Source organism: Oncorhynchus gorbuscha, unplaced genomic scaffold (assembly GCF_021184085.1).
Source record: "Oncorhynchus gorbuscha isolate QuinsamMale2020 ecotype Even-year unplaced genomic scaffold, OgorEven_v1.0 Un_scaffold_134:::fragment_2:::debris, whole genome shotgun sequence".
NCBI lineage: Eukaryota > Metazoa > Chordata > Actinopteri > Salmoniformes > Salmonidae > Oncorhynchus > Oncorhynchus gorbuscha.
In genome coordinates, this window is record NW_025744633.1 from 329399 (window position 1) to 352421 (window position 23023).

The 23023-nt window shown below is 41.2% G+C and overlaps 1 protein-coding gene across 4 annotated transcripts in view; it reads left to right on the forward strand.

Moving 5' to 3' along the window:
• The window catches only part of LOC124016976 (voltage-dependent calcium channel subunit alpha-2/delta-1-like), a 143411-nt gene that overhangs the window by 112981 nt on the left and 7407 nt on the right, over positions 1 to 23023 (forward strand). For 3 of the 4 annotated variants that reach the window (XM_046332307.1, XM_046332309.1, XM_046332310.1), the window contains 13 exons: positions 525 to 622; positions 2926 to 3007; positions 3262 to 3324; positions 3680 to 3795; positions 4347 to 4418; positions 10154 to 10221; positions 10300 to 10338; positions 10512 to 10583; positions 12883 to 13038; positions 16768 to 16820; positions 17232 to 17287; positions 17724 to 17847; positions 20537 to 20649. In XM_046332307.1, coding sequence (XP_046188263.1) covers positions 525 to 622; positions 2926 to 3007; positions 3262 to 3324; positions 3680 to 3795; positions 4347 to 4418; positions 10154 to 10221; positions 10300 to 10338; positions 10512 to 10583; positions 12883 to 13038; positions 16768 to 16820; positions 17232 to 17287; positions 17724 to 17847; positions 20537 to 20649 — 1112 coding nt within the window. The remainder of the gene's footprint in view (positions 1 to 524; positions 623 to 2925; positions 3008 to 3261; positions 3325 to 3679; positions 3796 to 4346; positions 4419 to 10153; positions 10222 to 10299; positions 10339 to 10511; positions 10584 to 12882; positions 13039 to 16767; positions 16821 to 17231; positions 17288 to 17723; positions 17848 to 20536; positions 20650 to 23023) is intronic. The other variant, XM_046332308.1, reaches the window with a different exon arrangement.

The window sequence follows — 23023 nt, forward strand, 5'->3', positions numbered from 1 at the left end:
ATATACAGGTAACTGATCAAATAAAGGAAACGCCTGAGTAAATGAGGGATAACACAGTATATTGAAAGCAAGTTCTTCCACACAGGTGTGGTTCCTGAGTTAATTAACATCCCATCATGCTTAGGGTCATGTATAAAAAATGCTGGGCAGGCCATTATTTTGGCTACCATGGCTACACCCCATAGGATGACAATGCCCCCATCCACAGGGCACGAGTGGTCACTCAATTGTTTGTTGAGCATGAAAACCATATTCCATTGCTGTCCCAGTCACCAGATCTCAACCAAATTGAACACTTATGGGAGATTCTAGAGCGCGGTGCCTGAGACAGCTTTTTCCACCATCAACAAAACACCAAATGATGGAATTTCTTGTGCAAGAATAGTGTCGCATCCCTCCAATAGAGTTCCAGACACCTGTAGAATCGATGACAAGGTACATTGAAGCTGTTCTGTCCTGTGGTGCCCAACGCCTTATTAACACACTTCATGTTGGTGTTGCCTTTATTTTTTTCATTCCCATAGGGAGTACTGTAAGGATCTGAAGCCGTCTAAAAACAACACAGAGTTCCTGATGGACTTCAACGAGTACATCGACAGGAAGACTCCCAACAACCCACTGTGTGAGTAGCTAAGACCAGGGACAACCAAACATCTTCCCTTGGTTTCTCACTTCCAACAAAGAGTGGCTAACACCAGGGACAATTAAACACCTTTCCTATGTTCCCTCTTCCAGCCACTAACCAACAACCATCCGTGGGTTAACACTCACTGCTCAGAACTGGTGGTGAATAGATTGAGACATCAGTTACATTTTTACATTATTTTTTAACACATACATTTCATGTAATGAAGCACTCTGAAATACATTTTATGATGATCCTTTAAAAATGATCATTTAGGCTCAACAAGTCACGTGAAACATTTTGGTTGTTAGACCATTGTTCAGTGGGCACTAGAACAACATGGGTCCTGGACAGTATTGATGTCTTCATAGGAGGGCCAACTGAACCTGTTCCCTGGGGTGTCTATAGTGACCCATAGGTCTGGAAGTCTGGAGTGACTGCTAGGTGCTATGCAGTCTACTGTGTACAGAATAAAGACAGTCAGGCCTCTCCGTCTGTAGAATCCCTCCATCCTTGTGTTGGCCTGTTTGATCCTAACTCTAAAAGTCTGACCATCATATGCCTCAGGACACACGTGTTAGATGCCTCGGCTTTGCCGCAACACACACACACAAACACAAACACACACACTCCACCAAGTGATATACCCCCACATACCCCACCTACTGGTCCAATTACTGTGTGTTTGTGAGAAAGACCAGAACCCCGTCGAGGTGAGAGTGCGAGCGGAGCAATAAAAAGGGCCAAATCAGGCCTGCGTGCCAGAGCTTTCAGACTGATGGAGACTGAGTCTCCGACATCTGACCAATGCATTAGCAGTACATCACTCTCTGATATAATAGTAGACTTAATTACTCGCCCCATTCCTTCCTTTACCCTCTCAAGTGTTTCCTAGAAATGTAGCAATGTCACTCAAAGCTCATGTTTATTGGTCTGATGTGTTGGTTTGAAAAGTAGTACTCCGCCATCTCAATTGGAAAGATACTCAGTCTGTTTTTCTCATTCAAGTTTGTCCTAGAAATGCAGCGATGTCTCTCAAAAGTGACGTTTATAAGCTTGATTTGTGGTCTAGTCAGACTTTTAGGTTTGAAAAAGTCACTTGAAACAATCAATTGTAAATACCCCTGTAATAACATTTTTTAACCAAGTCCCCCAATTGGGATATTAGTTCCCGTAATTAGGATATTAGTTCCCTTAATTGTCCATTTCTGCTTGGGAGATTGATGGGCGTTCTCTGCAGGACTATAGACTGCTGTGTATACAGACCTTGTGGGATGTTTGGATGGGTGGAGAGTGGGACATTACATGCTTTACTTGTTTAAGCCACTGCAGTGGCGGTGAAGTACATTAGAATTCCTGGCCTGCCTTCAATCAGAGGCCCCTAATGAAAACCACTGGGGCAGGTGGAGGGAACAGAGGGGGGGGGGATAAAGTGTTACACCAGCTGTTTTCTCTGATGTGTGTGCGGTGTGTTGTAAATGGAGGGTTACCGAGTCTCAACGTTAATGGACTGGAGCAGCGAAGGCAACGGGTTCAAAGTGCGGCTCGCTACAGAAAAAAACGGTCCCCCTTTGATCACGTAGTAGTCTGTGTTCAGTTGAGTGCGTTTGTGTTGTATTGGTCATGTCTCTGAAATTACTTGTTACAGTCCCCCAAACACACTCCAAGTGCACTTCTTTATTAAGTACTAGTTAATGACTTTACTTCATAATAATATGGTTGCTAACGTTACAGGCTCACGTTACAGAAGATTCAGAGAATGTGCTTGTTCTGCTATCATGACAGCATTGGATGACAGCATTGGATGACAGCATTGAATGACAGCCCACACAACTTGGAAAACAAGATGGGAATGTGTTTTCCAATTCTACTCTTTCTATCCATCTTCTGATCCATCATCTCTTTATTTTATCCCTGCAAAGTCCAAATGTGTGCTTTTTAAAATGTAAGGTTAGGATTAGGCATTAAGGTTAGCAGTGTGGTTAGGGTTAGGTTAAATAGGATTTGCTGACCTTGTGGCTGTGACAGCTAGTGACCACTCTGCAGAGATGCCTCCAGGTCAAGATTTCTGACAATAAATTCCAACCTGCAGACCAAACACACTGCTCTTATTAAGATGACTCAGTTTCATGGCCACTGTCTGAAGGTCAAAGAGTAAAGCTAAATTGAATTGAAAAAGAAGGAAAATCCTCTATACCGACAAAGATCAGATACTGATCACTCAGCAGGCAGGTCAATGGGTTTCAGCCTTCTGTTATTATTGAATCAAGCCCAAGTGATGTTGGTTCCTTGTCTTTCAGGCAACGTGGATCTGGTGAACAGATTATTGCTGGACGCTGGCATCACATCAGACCTCGTTAAGCAGTGGAGAGATCAGATGCCGTGAGTCAACCAAACTATGCATGCGCACGAAAGCACACAATCCACACACAAAAGCATCATTCTTGTTTTAATCAAGTAGATTTAACTAAAAGGTTGTGGTTTGTGAAAGTTCATTCCACCTAGCTATGAACACAAGCAAGGAAAAACAGATACACATTTTCAGCTTACATGATTTAAACATACATTTTTGTGTTGTAACATGATGCACTGAAGGACTGGATACTTTTGTCATTGAATTTTCCTATTCCTTTCAGAAATGGAGTCCTGGCCAGGTTTGTGGCCACTGATGGAGGAATCACTCGCATTTATCCCAAGAGGTATTCCTCAAGTTGATATGTGATGTTTTATCTCTCTATCTCCTTTTCTATCTCTTCTCTCTCTCAGCTCTCTCTCCCCTCTCTCTCTCGTCTCTCTCTCTCGCCTCTCTCTCTCTCTCTCGTCTCTCTCTGCTCTCTCTCTCAGCTCTGTCTCTCTCGGCTCTCTCTCTCTTTCAGCTCTCTCTCTCTCTATCCATTGTTCTAATGATGATAACTACCTATAAAGCTTCATGTAGAGCAGTTCAACTTGATCAGTAATTTACATTCAGTATATTATGTTCTGTAGGAATGTTTGCTCACTTGATAAATCTGTAGTATTCATGTTGATGCAGCTGAGTATGTGTGTGTTTTTCAGTGCTGGACTAGACTGGACAGAGGACCCAGAGACGTACGAGTCAAGCTTCTATAAGAGAAGTCTGGACAATGACATCTACATCTTCACACCAACACCCTACCAGGAGGACACCAACAGTTAGTCAAGGGAGTGTCTGTCTGTCTGTCTGTCTGTCTGTCTGTCTGTCTGTCTGTCTGTCTGTCTGTCTGTCTGTCTGTCTGTCTGTCTGTCTGTCTGTCTGTCTGTCTGTCTGTCTGTCTGTCTGTCTGTCTGTCTGTCTGTCTGTCTGTCTGTCTGTCTGTCTGTCTGTCTGTCTGTCTGTCTGTGCAACGTGCAATATTTAGTTTCTAACTAATGTCTGAGTCTTTAAAGGAAATTAAGTTCATGTATATATAATTTGATATACAGAAGAATATACATAACTGTCTTATGATTTATATTATCTTGTTTGATATTGTCAAAGAACTCACACAGGAGAGAAGCCTCACTACTGCTCTGACTGTGGGGCGAGTTTCTCTCAATTGAGAGAAACTCGCACCACAGTCAGAGCAGTAGTGAGGCTTCTCTCCTGTGTTCTCCAGAACCAAGTGGAGAACATTTCTGTCAACGATTCTTAGACACCATCATCATTCCTATCCGTCCGTCCGTCCGTCCTAACTGACCATTTCTGTTCCCTCTCTTGTCTCAGTGACTGAGGACTCAGTCCTGGTGAGCAGAGCAGTGAACCTGGACATTGATGGAGTCAGACTCAAACCAGCAGGTAAGGACTCTACACACCAGGGTCATGTTTAATTGGGCGCACAACCGTACATTTAAAAAAAACATTTGCAACGGAAAACATCAAAATAATGTCCATGTAGTCCCCCTTCAGTAACTTGTTTCTGTCCAGAGCATAAAAGGTTGTGGTGGATGTTGAGTTCACACCATAATGGAACTGTAATGTTGTGGTGGTTGTTTAGTTCACACCATAATGGAACTGTAATGTTGTGGTGGTTGTTTAGTTCACACCATAATGGAACTGTAATGTTGTGGTGGTTGTTTAGTTCACACCATAATGGAACCAGTTCACACCATAATGGAACTGTAATGTTGTGGTGGATGTTTAGTTCACACCATAATGGAACTGTAATGTTGTGGTGGATGTTTAGTTCACACCATAATGGAACTGTAATGTTGTGGTGGTTGTTTAGTTCACACCATAATGGAACTGTAATGTTGTGGTGGTTGTTTAGTTCACACCATAATGGAACTGTAATGTTGTGGTGGTTGTTTAGTTCACACCATAATGGAACTGTAATGTTGTGGTGGTTGTTTTAATGGAACTGTAATTGTGGTGGTTAATGGAACTGTAATGTTGTGGTGGTTGTTTAGTTCACACCATAATGGAACTGTAATGTTGTGGTGGTTGTTTAGTTCACACCATAATGGAACTGTAATGTTGTGGTGGTTGTTTAGTTCACACCATAATGGAACTGTAATGTTGTGGTGGTTGTTTAGGAACTGTAATGGTGTGGTGGTTGTTTAGTTCACACCATAATGGAACTGTAATGTTGTGGTGGTTGTTTAGGAACTGTAATGTTGTGGTGGTTGTTTAGTTCACACCATAATGGAACTGTAATGTTGTGGTGGTTGTTTAGTTCACACCATAATGGAACTGTAATGTTGTGGTGGTTGTTTAGTTCACCACCATAATGGAACTGTAATGTTGTGGTGGTTGTTTAGTTCACACCATAATGGAACTGTAATGTTGTGGTGGTTGTTTAGTTCACACCATAATGGAACTGTAATGTTGTTGTTTTTGGAAGTTCACACCATAATGGAACTGTAATGTTGTGGTGGTTGTTTAGTTCACACCATAATGGAACTGTAATGTTGTGGTGGATGTTTAGTTCACACCATAATGGAACTGTAATGTTGTGGTGGTTGTTTAGTTCACACCATAATGGAACTGTAATGTTGTGGTGGTTGTTTAGGAACTGTAATGTTGTGGTGGTTGTTTAGTTCACACCATAATGGAACTGTAATGTTGTGGTGGTTGTTTAGTTCACACCATAATGGAACTGTAATGTTGTGGTGGTTGTTTAGTTCACACCATAATGGAACTGTAATGTTGTGGTGGTTGTTTAGTTCACACCATAATGGAACTGTAATGTTGTGGTGGTTGTTTAGTTCACACCATAATGGAACTGTAATGTTGTGGTGGTTGTTTAGTTCACACCATAATGGAACTGTAATGTTGTTTAGTTCTCACCATAATGGAACTGTAATGTTGTGGTGGTTGTTTAGTTCACACCATAATGGAACTGTAATGTTGTGGTGGTTGTTTAGTTTAATGGAACTGTAATGTTGTGGTGGTTGTTTAGTTCACACCATAACTGTAATGTTGTGGTGGTTGGAACTGTAATGTTGTGGTGGTTGTTTAGTTCACACCATAATGGAACTGTAATGTTGTGGTGGTTGTTTAGTTCACACCATAATGGAACTGTAATGTTGTGGTGGTTGTTTAGTTCACACCATAATGGAACTGTAATGTTGTGGTGGTTGTTTAGTTCACACCATAATGGAACTGTAATGTTGTGGTGGTTGTTTAGTTCACACCATAATGGAACTGTAATGTTGTGGTGTTTGTTTAATGGAACTGTAATGTTGTGGTTGTTTAGTTAATAATGGAACTGTAATGTTGTGGTGGTTGTTTAGTTCACACCATAATGGAACTGTAATGTTGTGGTGGTTGTTTAGGAACTGTAATGTAATGTTGTGGTGGTTGTTTGTTTAGTTACACCATAATGGAACTGTAATGTTTGTGGTGGTTTGTTTATGGAACTGTAATGTTGTGGTGGTTGTTTAGTTGGAACTGTAATGTTGTGGTTGTTTAGTTCACCATAATGGAACTGTAATGTTGTGGTGGTTGTTTAGTTCACACCATAATGGAACTGTAATGTTGTGGTGGTTGTTTAGTTCACACCATAATGGAACTGTAATGTTGTGGTGGTTGTTTAGTTCACACCATAATGGAACTGTAATGTTGTGGTGGTTGTTTAGTTCACACCATAATGGAACTGTAATGTTGTGGTGGTTGTTTAGTTCACACCATAATGGAACTGTAATGTTGTGGTGGTTGTTTAGTTCACACCATAATGGAACTGTAATGTTTGTGGTAATGGAACTGTAATGTTGTTGGTTGTTCACACCATAATGGAACTGTAATGTTGTGGTGGTTGTTTAGTTCACACCATAATGGAACTGTAATGTTGTGGTGGTTGTTTAGTTCACACCATAATGGAACTGTAATGTTGTGGTGGTTGTTTAGTTCACACCATAATGGAACTGTAATGTTGTGGTGGTTGTTTGTTCACACCATAATGGAACTGTAATGTTGTGGTGGTTGTTTAGTTCACACCATAATGGAACTGTAATGTTGTGGTGGTTGTTTAGTTCACACCATAATGGAACTGTAATGTTGTGTTGTTTGTTTAATGGAACTGTAATGTTGTGGTGGTTGTTTAGTTCACACCATAATGGAACTGTAATGTTGTGGTGGTTGTTTAGAACCATAATGGAACTGTAATGTTGTGGTGGTTGTTTAGTTCACACCATAATGGAACTGTAATGTTGTGGTGGTTGTTTAGTTCACACCATAATGGAACTGTAATGTTGTGGTGGTTGTTTAGTTCACACCATAATGGAACTGTAATGTTGTGGTGGTTGTTTAGTTCACACCATAATGGAACTGTAATGTTGTGGTGGTTGTTTAGTTCACACCATAATGGAACTGTAATGTTGTGGTGGTTGTTTAGTTCATGGAACTGTAATGGAACTGTAATGTTGTGGTGGTTGTTTAGTTCACCATAATGGAACTGTAATGTTGTGGTGGTTGTTTAGTTCACACCATAATGGAACTGTAATGTTGTGGTGGTTGTTTAGTTCACACCATAATGGAACTGTAATGTTGTGGTGGTTGTTTAGTTCACACCATAACTGTAATGTTGTGGTGGTTGTTTGGAACTGTAATGTTGTGGTGGTTGTTTAGTTCACACCATAATGGAACTGTAATGTTGTGGTGGTTGTTTAGTTCACACCATAATGGAACTGTAATGTTGTGGTGGTTGTTTAGACACCATAATGGAACTGTAATGTTGTGGTGGTTGTTTAGTTCACACCATAATGGAACTGTAATGTTGTGGTGGTTGTTTAGTTCACACCATAATGGAACTGTAATGTTGTGGTGGTTGTTTAGTTCACACCATAATGGAACTGTAATGTTGTGGTGGTTGTTTAGTTCACACCATAATGGAACTGTAATGTTGTGGTGGTTGTTTAGTTCACACCATAATGGAACTGTAATGTTGTGGTGGTTGTTTAGTTCACACCATAATGGAACTGTAATGTTGTGGTGGTTGTTTAGTTCACACCATAATGGAACTGTAATGTTGTGGTGGTTGTTTAGTTCACACCATAATGGAACTGTAATGTTGTGGTGGTTGTTTAGTTCACACCATAATGGAACTGTAATGTTGTGGTGGTTGTTTAGGAACTGTAATGTTGTGGTGGTTGTTTAGGAACTGTAATGTTGTGGTGGTTGTTTAGGAACTGTAATGTTGTGGTGGTTGTTTAGTTCACACCATAATGGAACTGTAATGTTGTGGTGGTTGTTTAGTTCACACCATAATGGAACTGTAATGTTGTGGTGGTTGTTTAGTTCACACCATAATGGAACTGTAATGTTGTGGTGGTTGTTTAGTTCACACCATAATGGAACTGTAATGTTGTGGTGGTTGTTTAGTTCACACCATAATGGAACTGTAATGTTGTGGTGGTTGTTTAGTTCACACCATAATGGAACTGTAATGTTGTGGTGGTTGTTTAGGAACTGTAATGTTGTGGTGTTGTTTATGGAACTGTAAGTTCACACCATAATGGAACTGTAATGTTGTGGTGGTTGTTTAGTTCACACCATAATGGAACTGTAATGTTGTGGTGGTTGTTTAGTTCACACCATAATGGAACTGTAATGTTGTGGTGGTTGTTTAGTTCACACCATAATGGAACTGTAATGTTGTGGTGGTTGTTTAGTTCACACCATAATGGAACTGTAATGTTGTGGTGGTTGTTTAGTTCACACCATAATGGAACTGTAATGTTGTGGTGGTTGTTTAGTTCACATCATAATGGAACTGTAATGTTGTTTAGTTCTCACCATAATGGAACTGTAATGTTGTGGTGGTTGTTTAGTTCACACCATAATGGAACTGTAATGTTGTGGTGGTTGTTTAGTTCACACCATAATGGAACTGTAATGTTGTGGTGGTTGTTTGTTCACACCATAATGGAACTGTAATGTTGTGGTGGTTGTTTAGTTCACACCATAATGGAACTGTAATGTTGTGGTGGTTGTTTAGTTCACACCATAATGGAACTGTAATGTTGTGGTGGTTGTTTAGTTCACACCATAATGGAACTGTAATGTTGTGGTGGTTGTTCACACCATAATGGAACTGTTCACACATAATGGAACTGTAATGTTGTGGTGGTTGTTTAGTTCACACCATAATGGAACTGTAATGTTGTGGTGGTTGTTTAGTTCACACCATAATGGAACTGTAATGTTGTGGTGGTTGTTTAGTTCACACCATAATGGAACTGTAATGTTGTGGTGGTTGTTTAGTTCACACCATAATGGAACTGTAATGTTGTGGTGGTTTGTTTTAATGTTGTGGTGGTTGTTTAGTTCACACCATAATGGAACTGTAATGTTGTGGTGGTTGTTTAGTTCACACCATAATGGAACTGTAATGTTGTGGTGGTTGTTTAGTTCACACCATAATGGAACTGTAATGTTGTGGTGGTTGTTTAGTTCACACCATAATGGAACTGTAATGTTGTGGTGGTTGTTTAGTTCACACCATAATGGAACTGTAATGTTGTGGTGGATGTTTAGTTCACACCATAATGGAACTGTAATGTTGTGGTGGTTGTTTAGTTCACACCATAATGGAACTGTAATGTTGTGGTGGTTGTTTAGTTCACACCATAATGGAACTGTAATGTTGTGGTGGATGTTTAGGAACTGTAATGTTGTGGTGGTTGTTTAGTTCACATCATAATGGAACTGTAATGTTGTGGTGGTTGTTTAGTTCACACCATAATGGAACTGTAATGTTGTGGTGGTTGTTTAGTTCACACCATAATGGAACTGTAATGTTGTGGTGGTTGTTTAGTTCACACCATAATGGAACTGTAATGTTGTGGTGGTTGTTTAGTTCACACCATAATGGAACTGTAATGTTGTGGTGGTTGTTTAGTTCACACCATAATGGAACTGTAATGTTGTGGTGGTTGTTTAGTTCACATCATAATGGAACTGTAATGTTGTTTAGTTCTCACCATAATGGAACTGTAATGTTGTTTAGTTCACATCATAATGGAACTGTAATGTTGTTTAGTTCTCACCATAATGGAACTGTAATGTTGTGGTGGTTGTGTGGTTGATTGCAGTTGTGGGAGTGAAACTGGACATCAATACCTGGATGACCAACTTCATCAATGCAACTCTGAAGATGAACGTAAGTAGATTGACATTATTTCATGACTCTTAATTAACTCTTTGTGTCTGAAATGAAAACAGTTTCTTTTCTCTACAGTGTAAGGACGAGATCTGTGGTTGTCAGAGGAATGATGAGGTAAGATCATTTGATTGATTATACAGTTATATTAAATATGATTATTTGATTGGCGATAGAATTTTAAGACAAATACAACTATTGAATTAAGATTAAGCATGCAAATAGTGATTGAGAATTATCCAATTCTACCTCCCCTGATGGTTTATCCCATTATCTCTATATGATTCCAGCATGTGGACTGTGTCATCCTGGATGATGGGGGATTCCTAGTCATGGCCAATCGGGATGAATACATCGGTCAGGTGAGTCACTCTCATCCGTCTCTTATTCCATTGATATTACCTTGTTCAGCCGTACTCAACCCATAGTCAACACTGGCCCAACTCAAATCAACCTGATCCCGACTAAGTTTACCCAACATGTTCCAACCTTATACAACCTAACCCCATGTGCACTTCAACCCACTCAAACCCTATCTGAACCTAACTTCACCATACACACACACACACACACACACACACACACACACACACACACACACACACACACACACACACACACACACACACACACACACACACACACACACACACACACTCCACCCAGTGTGGGCCCCTCACCCTACCACTTGAATAAATGTTTTTCAGGCTGCAGGCCCCAATCAGGGTGTGCGCTGGATAAATCAGTCCCCTTTAGATGTTTGGCAGGAGCACTAAAAAACTAGGGTTCCTTGTTTGGAGAAGGCCGCTCGACCCTAAATCATGTTTCCTACAGGAGGTACGGCTCTCCCTCTCCAGGGGGTCCTGGCGGGTCCCAGCCGACAGATCTGTGACTGTTAATTCATTATTTGTGTTTTTCTACAGGGAAAGGGGAGACAGGTTTTTATAGAAGCATTGATTTATATTTCCTTATGACAGACGTGGTGAGCCATAACCAACTCTTTCTCAGAATCTTGGAGTTTCAGGGTCCAAAATGAGGGGAGTGGTGTGATTTTGGGGTTGCTCACCGCGACCTTGCATAGCGGAAGAGGAGGGCATTTTTTTTGTTCTAGCAGACACACACACACACACACACAAACTCACACACTATCATGTATGCTTGCTCTGACGTACGCACATACACACGCACACACACATAAGGTGCTATCACACCGAAGGGGTGTCTAGACGTGCCATGACCACTTCCTCCATGTTCATTTAGGCTTCCTGGTATACTGTGTTAATTTGATTCAACTGAAACCCACTGCTACATATTAGCTGGGTGAGCCAGGGGTGATTTACTGATTGTGTGTGATTGTGTGCGTGCGTGGGAGTACATGTGCGGGAGTGTGCGTGTGCGTGTGCGTGTGCGTGTGCGTGTGCGTGTGCGTGTGCGTGTGTGTGTGTGTGTGTGTGTGTGTGTGTGTGTGTGTGTGTGTGTGTGTGTGTGTGTGTGTGTGTGTGTGTGTGTGTGTGTGTGTGTGTGTGTGTGTGTGTGTGTGTGTGTGTGTGTGTGTGTGTGTGTGTGTGTGTGTGTGAGAGCACATTCATGTGTGCGTGTGTTTTAAAAATGTGTGTGTGTGTCCGAGTGCTCATGAGAGCTGAGATGACTTCACCAAGATTAAAGCGTTTGGGTTTTTAAACCTATCAACAACAAAAAATGCAAAGGAAATCCTTTTTGAAATGGTGAGCCACACAAGCCTATCAGAGGGGGTCATTTCTGGACTGGTCAGTCCTGGACAGGATTTTTACTCAAATCACCTGAGTATACTCTGAGTGTACAAAACATGACATAGACTGACCAGGTCAATCCAGTTGAAAGCTATGATCCCTTAATGATGTCACCTGTTAAATCCACTTCAATCAGTGTAGATGAAGGGGAGGAAACAGGTTAAATGTGTGCCATTCAGAGGGTGAATGGGCAAGTCAAAATATTTAAGTGCCTTTGAATGGGGAATGGTAGTAGGTGCCAGACGCACCGATTTGAGTGTCCCGTGTGTATCAACGATGGTCCAACACACAAAGGACATCCAGCCCACTCGACACAACTGTGGGAAGCATTGGCGTCAAAGTGGGCCAGCATCCCTGTGGAACGCATTCGGCACCTTATAGTCCATGCCCCGACAAATTGAGGCTGTTCTGAGGGCAAAAGGAGGTGCAATTCAATATTAGGAAGTTGCTCTTAATGTTTTGTACACTCAGTGTATATTCGTCAATTATAAAGAGTGGCAGGTAGCCTAGTGGTTAGAGCTTTGGGCCAGTAAACGAAAGGTGGCTGGTTCAAATACCTGAATCAATAAGGTGAAAAACCTGTCGATGTGCCCTTGAACAAGGCACTTAACCCTAATTTCTCCAGGTGTGCCGTACTACTATGGCCGGCCCTTTAGAACAACACATTTCACTGCACTTATCTGTTTTTATTTGTATTTATTTTCATAAATGTTATTATAAATGTTTATATGGGCACTGGGAACTCACAGGTGGTCGTAGATGTGTGTGTGTGTTGTGTGTGTGTACGACCAATGTATCTGCGTCAATCTGTGTGTGTTCATGTGCATAAGTGTCTGTTCTGCGTCCATTGGATCTTACATGTGCAATGCGCTTGCACACCCCCCCCCTACAGATCGGCCAGTTCTTCGGGATGATCGACCCTATCCTCATGGTCAACCTGGTCAACATGTCTCTGTTCACGCTCAACAAGACATACGACTACCAGTCGGTCTGCGACCCCAAGAGGGAGAGTAAGGGGTCCGCGGCGGGCCTGCGCTCAGTCTACGTGGTGAGTTACATAAGCCAGAGACACACACACATACACATATACACACACACCGTCACCAGAGGACCATAAATAACCATAAATACAGATTAGACGGACACCAGGGGAAATGCGGGATAATGAGTAAGAGCCGTTTGAGCAGTCAAAGGCCTCCTGAAAATAATGGATTAGTCAGAGTAATGTCTTTGGGTAACACTTGGAGTAGACTGAGTGTTAGGTGGCGCTAAGACTATTTTGAAGCCGTTGTAAGATGGGATCTTAAAGGGGTATTGAACATTTTGAATAACAACAGTAGTTTAAAGTGATGGTTCACTCTAAAATCAAAACTTGTCAGATGTTTTTAGATGTCAAACGTAGTCTAAGATCAAGGTGATCTCAAGCCATTTGTTGTGTAGATCTGGTTATTTGATAAGGTGATAAGTCCATGTTTAAAGCCATTTGTTGTGTAGATCTGGCTATTTGATGAGGTGATAAGTCCATGTTTAAAGCCATTTGTTGTGTAGATCTGGCTATTTTTGCTCATCTTTCCCATTGGCTATGATGAGGTGATAAGTAATATATATAATAATAATAATAATAAATAATAATATAATAATATAAATAATAATAATATAATAATATAATATAATAATAATAATATATAATAATAATCTAATTTAAGGCTTTTATATACAGTCATGTATCTTCATTTGGACAGTTTCTTGCAGCAGGCTAAAAAAATCATGTTTAAAGCCATTTTTTTATCTTGATTCCATGTTTAAAGCCATTTGTTGTGTAGATCTGGCTATTTTTGCTCATCTTTCCCATTGGTTTGAGGCACTCTAATTTAAGGTATATACACATGTATCTTCATTTGGACAGTTTCTTGCAGCAGGAAAAAAATCAGGTATTTTTTTATCTTGTTAGGGAAGTGCTCCCGCTGTGGGAACATCAATCAGTGGAAATCAGTGGAAATTTCAAGTGCGCCACGTATAGTTTTTGATAAAACTCAAACTTTCATTAAAATTGACATACAATATACTGAATTAAAGCTACACTCGTTGTGAATCTATCCACCAAGTCAGATTTGTAAAATGCTTTTCGGCAAAAGCATGAGAAGCTATTATCTGATACCATGCACCCTCAAAATACTGCAACGTCACCTAACACGACAGATTTTGCGTTAGCCGTCGCAAACCAAAACGCTGAAATAAAATATAAAACATTCATTACCTTTGACGAGCTTCTTTCTTGGCACTCCTAGATGTCCCATAAACATCATTTAGGGTCTTTTTTCGATTAAATCGTTCCATATATAGCCTAGATATCGATCTAAGAATACTGTGTGATAAACGGAAAAAAATAGCGTTTCATAACGTAACGTCATTTTTTTTAATTCAAAAAGTCGACGATGCAACTTTAGGTATTAGTACACGTTAATAAGCGAATAAATTCATCAGGAGGCGATGTAATTTCTTTTGCTGTCCGTGTATAAAACTTGTCCGGAGAGACCGGAGGGAAGGAGTTCCCTTGAACCGGTTAGACCAAGAATCAATTGCGAATCAAATGACAAGACTCTAGACAACGTGTGGAAGCTGTAGGCAGTGTAACCTCGGCCTTATTTAATTCGGTTCACTTTGAACAATTCCTTGAAGTCGCAGAAGGATATATTTTTCCATTTTCAGTAAACAGATTTCCCTGCACTTTTCGATGAAACGCACGTTCTGTTAAAGCCACAGCCGTGATTTAAACAGTTTTAGAAACGTCTGAGTGTTTTCTATCCACACATACTAATCATATGCATATACTATATTCCTGGCATGAATAGCAGGGCGCTGAAATGTTGCGCGATTTTTAACAAAAAGCTGCGAAAAGCTGCCTGAATTCTCTACTTCCTTAACAGGATTCACCTTTATTTAATTAACCAGGTAGGCTAGTTGAGAACAACTGTGACCTGGCCAAGATAAAGCTAAGCAGTTCGACACATACAACAACACAGAGTTACACATGGAATAAACAAACATACAGTCAATAATACAAAGTCTATATACAGTATGTGCAAATGAGGTAGGATAAGGGAGGTAAGGCAAAATATATGCCATGGTGGTGAAGTAATTACAATATAGCAATTAAACACGGGAATGGTAGATGTGCAGAAGATGAATGTGCAAGTAGAGATACTAGAGTGCAAAGGAGCAAGATAAATGAATAAATACAGTATGGGGATGAGGTAGTTGGATGGACTATTTACACATGGGCTATGTACAGGTGCAGTGATCTGTGAGCTGCTCTGACAGCTGGTGCTATTAAGCTAGTGAGGGAGATATGAGTCTCCAGCTTCAGTGATTTTTGCAGTTAGTTCAAGTCATTGGCAGCAGACAACTGGGAGGAAAGTAGGCCAAAGGAAGAATTGGCTTTGGGGATGACCAGTGAGATATACCTGCTGGGGCGCGTGCTATGGGTGGGTGCTGCTATGGTGACCAGGGAGCTGAGAGACTTGTAGATGACCTGAAGCCAGTGGGTTTGGTGACGAGTATGAAGCGAGGGCCAGCCAACGAGAGGGAACAGGTCGCAGTGGTGGGTAGTATATGGGGCTTTGGTGACAAAACGGATGGCACTGTGATAGACTGCATCCAATTTGTTGAGTAGAGTGTTGGAGTCTATTTTGTAAATGACATCGCCGAAGTCGAGGATCAGTAGGAAGGTCAGTTTTACGAGGGTATGTTTGGCAGCATGAGTGAAGGATGCTTTGTTGCGAAATAGGACAACGATTTTAGATTTAATTTTGGATTGGAGATGCTTAATGTGTGTCTGGAAGGAGAGTTTATTTGTTAATCCTGCAGCAACAGGAAATGTGGATTAAAGTTCATGCACATTTTTGTAGTGGTTGATACATTTTTTGTTAGGACATATCAAGTCTGACATTTTGAAGGAGAAATTACAAACTTTAGAGGCCTTTTTAAACCTACCTAATTTGCAATGGAAAATTATCTGCAACAAAATATTGATACAATTAAGATAGCACATCTAAAGCTGGATCTACACAACCAACAACGTTTGTGGTCTGTAGTCTTCTGACACACTTTTGGAGTGATCACTTTAAGTCATTTACAGAATTATTTAGGTCAATGTTGGGTCTAGATTTTTATCATACATTTGTTAATTAACATACAGAATCTTTGTAGACTTTGATCTACATTTTCATTGTTACTGACAAATAGATTTTGACAACAAAAGTAGATCAAAGATGTAGATAATAGCTTTTGATTGTAATTTGATATGACTTTTAACATGGTTAGTTAGCTCCCCTTGATGACCAAACTCTATCAACCTGGAAAGAAAGGACACAGGCCTGAGTCACTAGACCAGAGCATTGCATGCTAATCATAATCAAAACAACATGGCTGTTCTTTCAGTCAAACCGGAACCTACTTGTTGTTCCTTTTCACTTTGTAGATTCACACGAGCATCTGTTGTGGTGGGCTCTGTGCTAATTCCCTTCCAAAATCTTGTCTGGCTTGTCTGAGTCAGTGTCCGCACACTTGGCAAATGCCTCGGCTCGAGACTCGCTTTGCCGGCACAATCAGGATGTTTAGAAAAGGTATAAGCCCAAGTTTAAAATGTGCTGTTTTACATGGAATGTTTAGTTATTGGGAGTTATTTCGATTACCTGAAGTTACGCTTGGGCTTCACCATGTGAAAATATGTTTTTGTAATGTGTTTTGTAATACCCAACCTTTTTGTCCCTTGCAGCCCACCATAGCAGACATTTTGAACGTTGGATGGTTAGCATCAGCAGCAGCCTGGTGAGACCCAACTCTTGGTTCTTTAACACTGTTCCCAGTGCAGATGTAAAGATACAGAGGCAGTCTGTGGGCCATCTGTGTAAGCATTCTACAGGTCCCAGAGCACTTTGTTTACACTAGCCCGTCTTCTGTCCTGATTTCACTCACTGTGTGTCTTACAATATGTCCAATAAAATTAGATTTGTTTACAGGGAGGCTAACACATTGTCATACTTTTCCACACAAAGGCCTTTTGATTATGACATTTGCGGTTCTTTCGCTAAAAGCCAATAAACTCGCCATCTGAATGAAAATCTGTAAGAAATGTGGGTTGTGATGATACAATATGTGAGTATTTTTCCTGTCACAGACAGAAGATTTGTTGGATGTTCTGTCAAGAGGTATTCATTTGTGTACTTTGATTCCCTACAGGTCGATACTACAGCAATTATTGGTTAGCATAGCATTCCCTAATTTCCTGCACGCAGGTGAGATTTCCAACTCTTCTAAAACATTTCTTAAAATTAGGTTGTTAAGTATGATCTCATAAAAAATCACGTGTTAATAAAATGCCCTTTTCTATTTAGCATGATGGGCCCTCATTAATAAAATTATTGGCGCTGTCGTTATGAAAGCAATGACGGTTTTCTCAGAGCATAGCAAGTTATTCATCAAGCAATGATGAGCTATGCCAGGAATACTAATTGAGAAATAACATTGTTCAAATGTAGATGGATTTCTGTATGTTTTGGCTACCAGAGCAACTGAACAGTAATTTGTCTTCTCAGAACTTGAGAATGTACACGGTGTGTTCTATGGACATAACCCCTACCTTGCTGGATCCTTGACAATCTGTTTGTTTGTGTGCGTGTGTGTTGTGCGCGTGTGTGCTGTGTTTGTGTGTGCGTGCTGTGTGTTCCACAGCAGACACTGATGACGAAATACCTGACATGTCCAAGGAGAGCTGTATCACGGAGCAGACTCAATACTTCTATGACAACGAGGAAAAGTCCTTCAGAGGAACACTAGACTGTGAAAACTGCTCCAGGTGAGAGCTGTCATTCACTGCAACCTATTTTACACACTCATTTGCAGTAGGGAGATTTTTTTTAAATGGTTAGGCACTACTTTAACTTGTCCAATAACAACATAGAATTCCATTTTCCATTGCAAAACGTTTTGGTATTGCGTACCCAACTGAACATAATCTTGGTAAAACATCGTCAACAATCCTCTGGGACTGCCACACAGAGCACAAGATGGAACTTCACTCAACATTCTAGTTCTCTCCTTTAGTTAATACTATCAAAATGTCCCTTTAATGTGGGAATTGTGATCAAATCAATACAATATTACCCACTTTTAATGCAACATACCGAAACAAAACGAATTATGCAAGAGATTTTCTTGTAGGAAGAGCGTGTTGGAGTACGATTCTATTGCAGTGACAGGCACGACTCAGGTCCACACTCTATTCTACAGTGCGGCATAACCAATCAGAACTGCAGTAGAATCAGACATATGCAAATAGACCTTTGCCATATATGGATCTGTGCCGTTCACTTTCAGCTGGACTGTGTTTACAGCATGAGAGGTTGGGAGGAGATGCGCTTGTTTTGAGATCAAAGCATCATTTGTCTGATTCTCTGTAATAATGGTATGGGAATAAAAAATCATTTTATTTTGTTAAGTGGTTTCTTGCATCAAACAATACATTTTCAGTCACCTTGTATGAAGGGGAAGTGGATAAACTGGTTAATGTCAAGTACTGCGTGTTTTTTTCCAAAAGTCTCATGGAATGTAGACCTAAATTAAACACCACACATTGGCTGCTACTGTAGGCTGAATGATATAACAGCTATTTCCATGTTAAAATGTTATGGGATGCATTTTCTCCATTGTTTTTGATGGTAGACCACTCTGATAGGCCTACATTATGATCAAATAGCCACAGTAGCCTACTTGGCCACTGTTAAAACTGTAACTTAAAGTGAGTTCAGCCTCAGTGTTCACAATAAACACACACCAGATGTTGCACAGAAAGTTTGCGCTCTGCAGACCTGAAATTTGCTCAGTGCCGAAAGAAATTAGAGGGATCATTGCTCGCCACACTTATTATATATGAACCCACCAAGAGCCAAGTACAACTCTACCTCAATAGAAGACATTATTCTATGTGGCTCAGTGGGGAAAAGGCACTGGCTAATTGCTATCAGGCCTGCTCTAAACCAGCTGTGCAGATTCAAGACAGTGGAATGTGCTTGACCCATATTACCTCTGACAGTTTAGTTCCAATAATAGGGCATAGGATCCTATCTAAAGATGGTGCTGCCATACAATTGGTTTTAATGACTGTGTATACATCTGAAATGGCAATGTGGTAGTACACTACTTTTGGCCAGGCTGGAAGGCACAGTGGGTTTAATGTTGGACACAAAGAATCTTGGGAATCAGAGACCTTCAATTGAATACAAGCACCTTCATTCCCTCCACCCCACCACATAGCTAAATCACTGAGACTACAAACAACTTCTTCACACAGGTTATGTGCGATTTCATTCTAAAGTACCCTTGTTATATAGTCTTGGTGTGCTCTGCTTGTGGTCTGCTCGTGGTCTGCTAGTGCTGCTAGTGGTCTGCTAGTGGTCTGCTAGTGCTGCTAGTGCTGCTGCTAGTGGTCTGCTAGTGGTCTGCTAGTGCTGCTAGTGGTCTGCTAGTGCTGCTAGTGGTCTGCTAGTGCTGCTAGTGGTCTGCTAGTGCTGCTAGTGCTGCTCATGCTGCTAGTGGTCTGCTAGTGCTGCTAGTGGTCTGCTAGTGCTGCTAGTGGTCTGCTAGTGCTGCCAGTGGTCTGCTAGTGGTCTGCTAGTGCTGCTAGTGGTCTGCTTGTGCTGCCAGTGGTCTGCTAGTGGTCTGCTAGTGCTGCTAGTGGTCTGCTAGTGCTGCTAGTGCTGCTAGTGCTGCTAGTAGTCTGCTAGTACTGCTAGTGGTCTGCTAGTGGTCTGCTAGTGCTGCTAGTGGTCTGCTAATTATGCTAGTGCTGCTAGTGGTCTGCTAGTGCTGCCAGTGGTCTGCTAGTGGTCTGCTAGTGCTGCCAGTGCAATTGCACTCAACCAAATAAATCTGTCACTCTAATGACAAAGTGGAGTTCCCTGGGCCGAGGATGTAGTAAACTCCACATGCCTTAAAGGTGAGGTAGAGTCAGTATGCTGCAAGGCAGACCACAATCTTGGCGGTGCGTTTGCTGTTTTAAGGCTCCCTCGTGCTGTCTAATGGGGTGCCTGCCGCACTGTGTTGCTGTGCATTAGCTTCGTATACGTCGCCAGTTAACAACCACCATAAAGAAGGTCAATTTTTGTCTAAACTCAAAACTGCCGGCCTGTGTTTCCGCTATGGTCTGCTATGGTCTGAGGCCGGTGTAATTTAGGACTAGAGCTTGGACCATATATAAGCAGACAGTGTTGCCCTCACACCGACCCTTCAAGGTTGGATGCAGCTTATGTTTGGTAGGTCGACTCAACTCAACCCATTTCAGACAATTATGTTTTCATTGGAACATACGGGTGTTTCACTTGAAATATAATTAGATTCCGGGAATCTTCCAACCGGGATTTCTGGAAAACATGTGAACATTAGGGAAAGTTTCAGGAATTTTTCAACCCTAGTATTGTAGTACCCTGTCTTTCCCAATGCCATGTCTCATGGCATCTCCTCTGTGTCTTGTTTCTGTCTCGATCCAGGATGTTCCATGCTGAGAAGCTGTGGAAGACAAACCTGGTGTTCGTCATCGCCGACGCCAAGCTCACCTGCATGTCATGTGACCACAAGCCCTTAATACAGGCCGAGCAGCCTTGTATCCTTTAAACATACAGTCAATAGAGCACTAATGTTTAATATTGTAATACAGTAGTAATATATTAATGTCTAATGTAGTTGTGTAGTTCTTCTGTACTACTTACAGTCTGTTAGTTCTAGTTTACTGGTCTTTGTATATACAGTGACTCTTCTTAAAATAATCACATCTAACTAGATTATTATTTGTTTAATTATTAAAAGGTGTACAGTTGTACAGGTTTTTTCTTTTATCCTACTGGTCCCTATATTCTAGACTTTTACAAGCAGAGTACAATACTTTTCATATTCCACAATGGATCAGAACTTCCTCTATGTAACGGCGTTCTTCGTTTGTTGAAAGAGAGTCGGACCGAAATGCAGCGTGGTTGTTACTCATGATCTTTAATGAAGGAAAACGGAACGATACATGAAATAACGAATAAATACAAAAACAACAAACGGAACGTGAAACCTATTACAGCCTATCTGGTGAACACGACACAGAGACAGGAACAATCACCCACGAAAATACACAGTGAAACACAGGCTACCTAAATACGGTTCCCTATCAGAGACAACAAGAATCACCTGACTCTGATTGAGAACCGCCTTAGGCAGCCAAGCCTATACAACACCCCTACTCAGCCGCGATCCCAAATACTACAAACCCCAATACGAAAATACAATAACCCCATGTCACACCCTGGCCTGAACAAATAATTAAAGAAAACACAAAATACTAAGACCAGGGCGTGACACTCTATGGCTAAGTGAAACTCAGACCTGTACTGACTGACTGGCTTCTCTCTCTGTTACAGATGAACCAAACTTAGACCTGGACTGACTCAGTCTCCTGTCTCTCTCTGTGGCTGTTGAACCAAACTCAGACCTGCACTGACTCAGTCTCCTGTCTCTCTCTGTGGCTGTTGAACCAAAATCAGACCTGTACTGACTCAGTCTCCTATCTCTCTCTGTGGCAGATGATAGCAAAGGCTAATCCACTCTGAAAGGCTTACAATCAAATCCATCATATCCCCTCCAACACACCAGGGCTGTAGCCAATTATGCAAGGAGCCTAATGAAAATTCACATAAATTCAAAATGGCAGCCAAAAGGGTTTCAGGGAGGCTATTTGATTTGCTCCAAAAATGACATGGTTTTTCCATGTCTTTCTGAAAGCATCTGTTCCGATTGTTCTTTCACATTTAGATTAGTGTTATGGCTTGATATTTAATTTGATATGGTCATTTACTTCAATCCAAAGTGGATAGTGATACAGTTTAGGTATGTGAGGCCACAATGTGGGTTACACACAGCCATAGAGACACAATGTAATAGTGTTCCGTTTAATTCTGTGCCCACAATATAAACACAACATGCAAACATTTAAAAGATTTTACTGAGTTACAGTTCATATCAGGAAATCAGTCAATTGAAATTAATTCATAAGGGCCCTAATCTATGGATTTCACATGACTGGGAACACAGATATGCATCTGTTGGTCACAAAAACCTTTTTTTTTAAAGTAGTGGGGTGGATCAGAAAACAAGTCAGTATCTGGTGTGACCACCATTTGCCTCATGCCGCATGACACATCTCCTTCACGTAGAGTTGATCAGGCTGTTGATTGTGGCCTGTGGAATGTTGTCCCACTCCTCTTCAATGGCTGTGCAAAGTTGCTGGATATTGGCGCAGACTGTAATACACTGTCGTGTGCATCTCAAACATGCTCAATGGGTGACATGTATGGTGAGTATGCAGGCCATGGAAAAACTAGGACATTTTCAGCTTCTAGGAATTGTATACAGATCCTTACGACATGGGGCCGTGCATTATTATGCTGTAACATGAGGTGATGGCGGGTGATGAATGTTACGACAATGGGCCTCAGGATCTCGTCACCGTATCTCTGTGTATTCAAATTGCCATCGATAAAATGCAATTGTGCTCGTTGTCCATAGCTTGAGCTTTCCCATACCATAACCCCACCTCCAACATGGGGCACTCTGTTCACAACGTTGACATCAACAAACATCAGTCTGCTATCTTTCCGGTACAGTTGAAACCGGTATTCATCTGTGAAGAACCCACTTCTCCAGCGTGCCAGTGACCATCGAAGGTGAGCCTTTGCCCACTGAAGTCAGTTACAACGCTGAACTGCAGTCAGGTCAAGACCCTGGTGAGGACGACGAGCACGCAGATGAGCTTCCCTGAGAAAGTTTCTGACTGTTTGTGCAGAAATTCTTCGCTTATGCAAACCCACAGTTTCATCAACTGTCCGGATGGCTGATTTCAGACGATCCCGCAGGTGAAGAAGCCGGATGTGGAGGTCCTGGGCTTGGTGTGGTGGTTACATGTGTTCTGCGATTGTGAGGCCGGTTGGACGTACTGC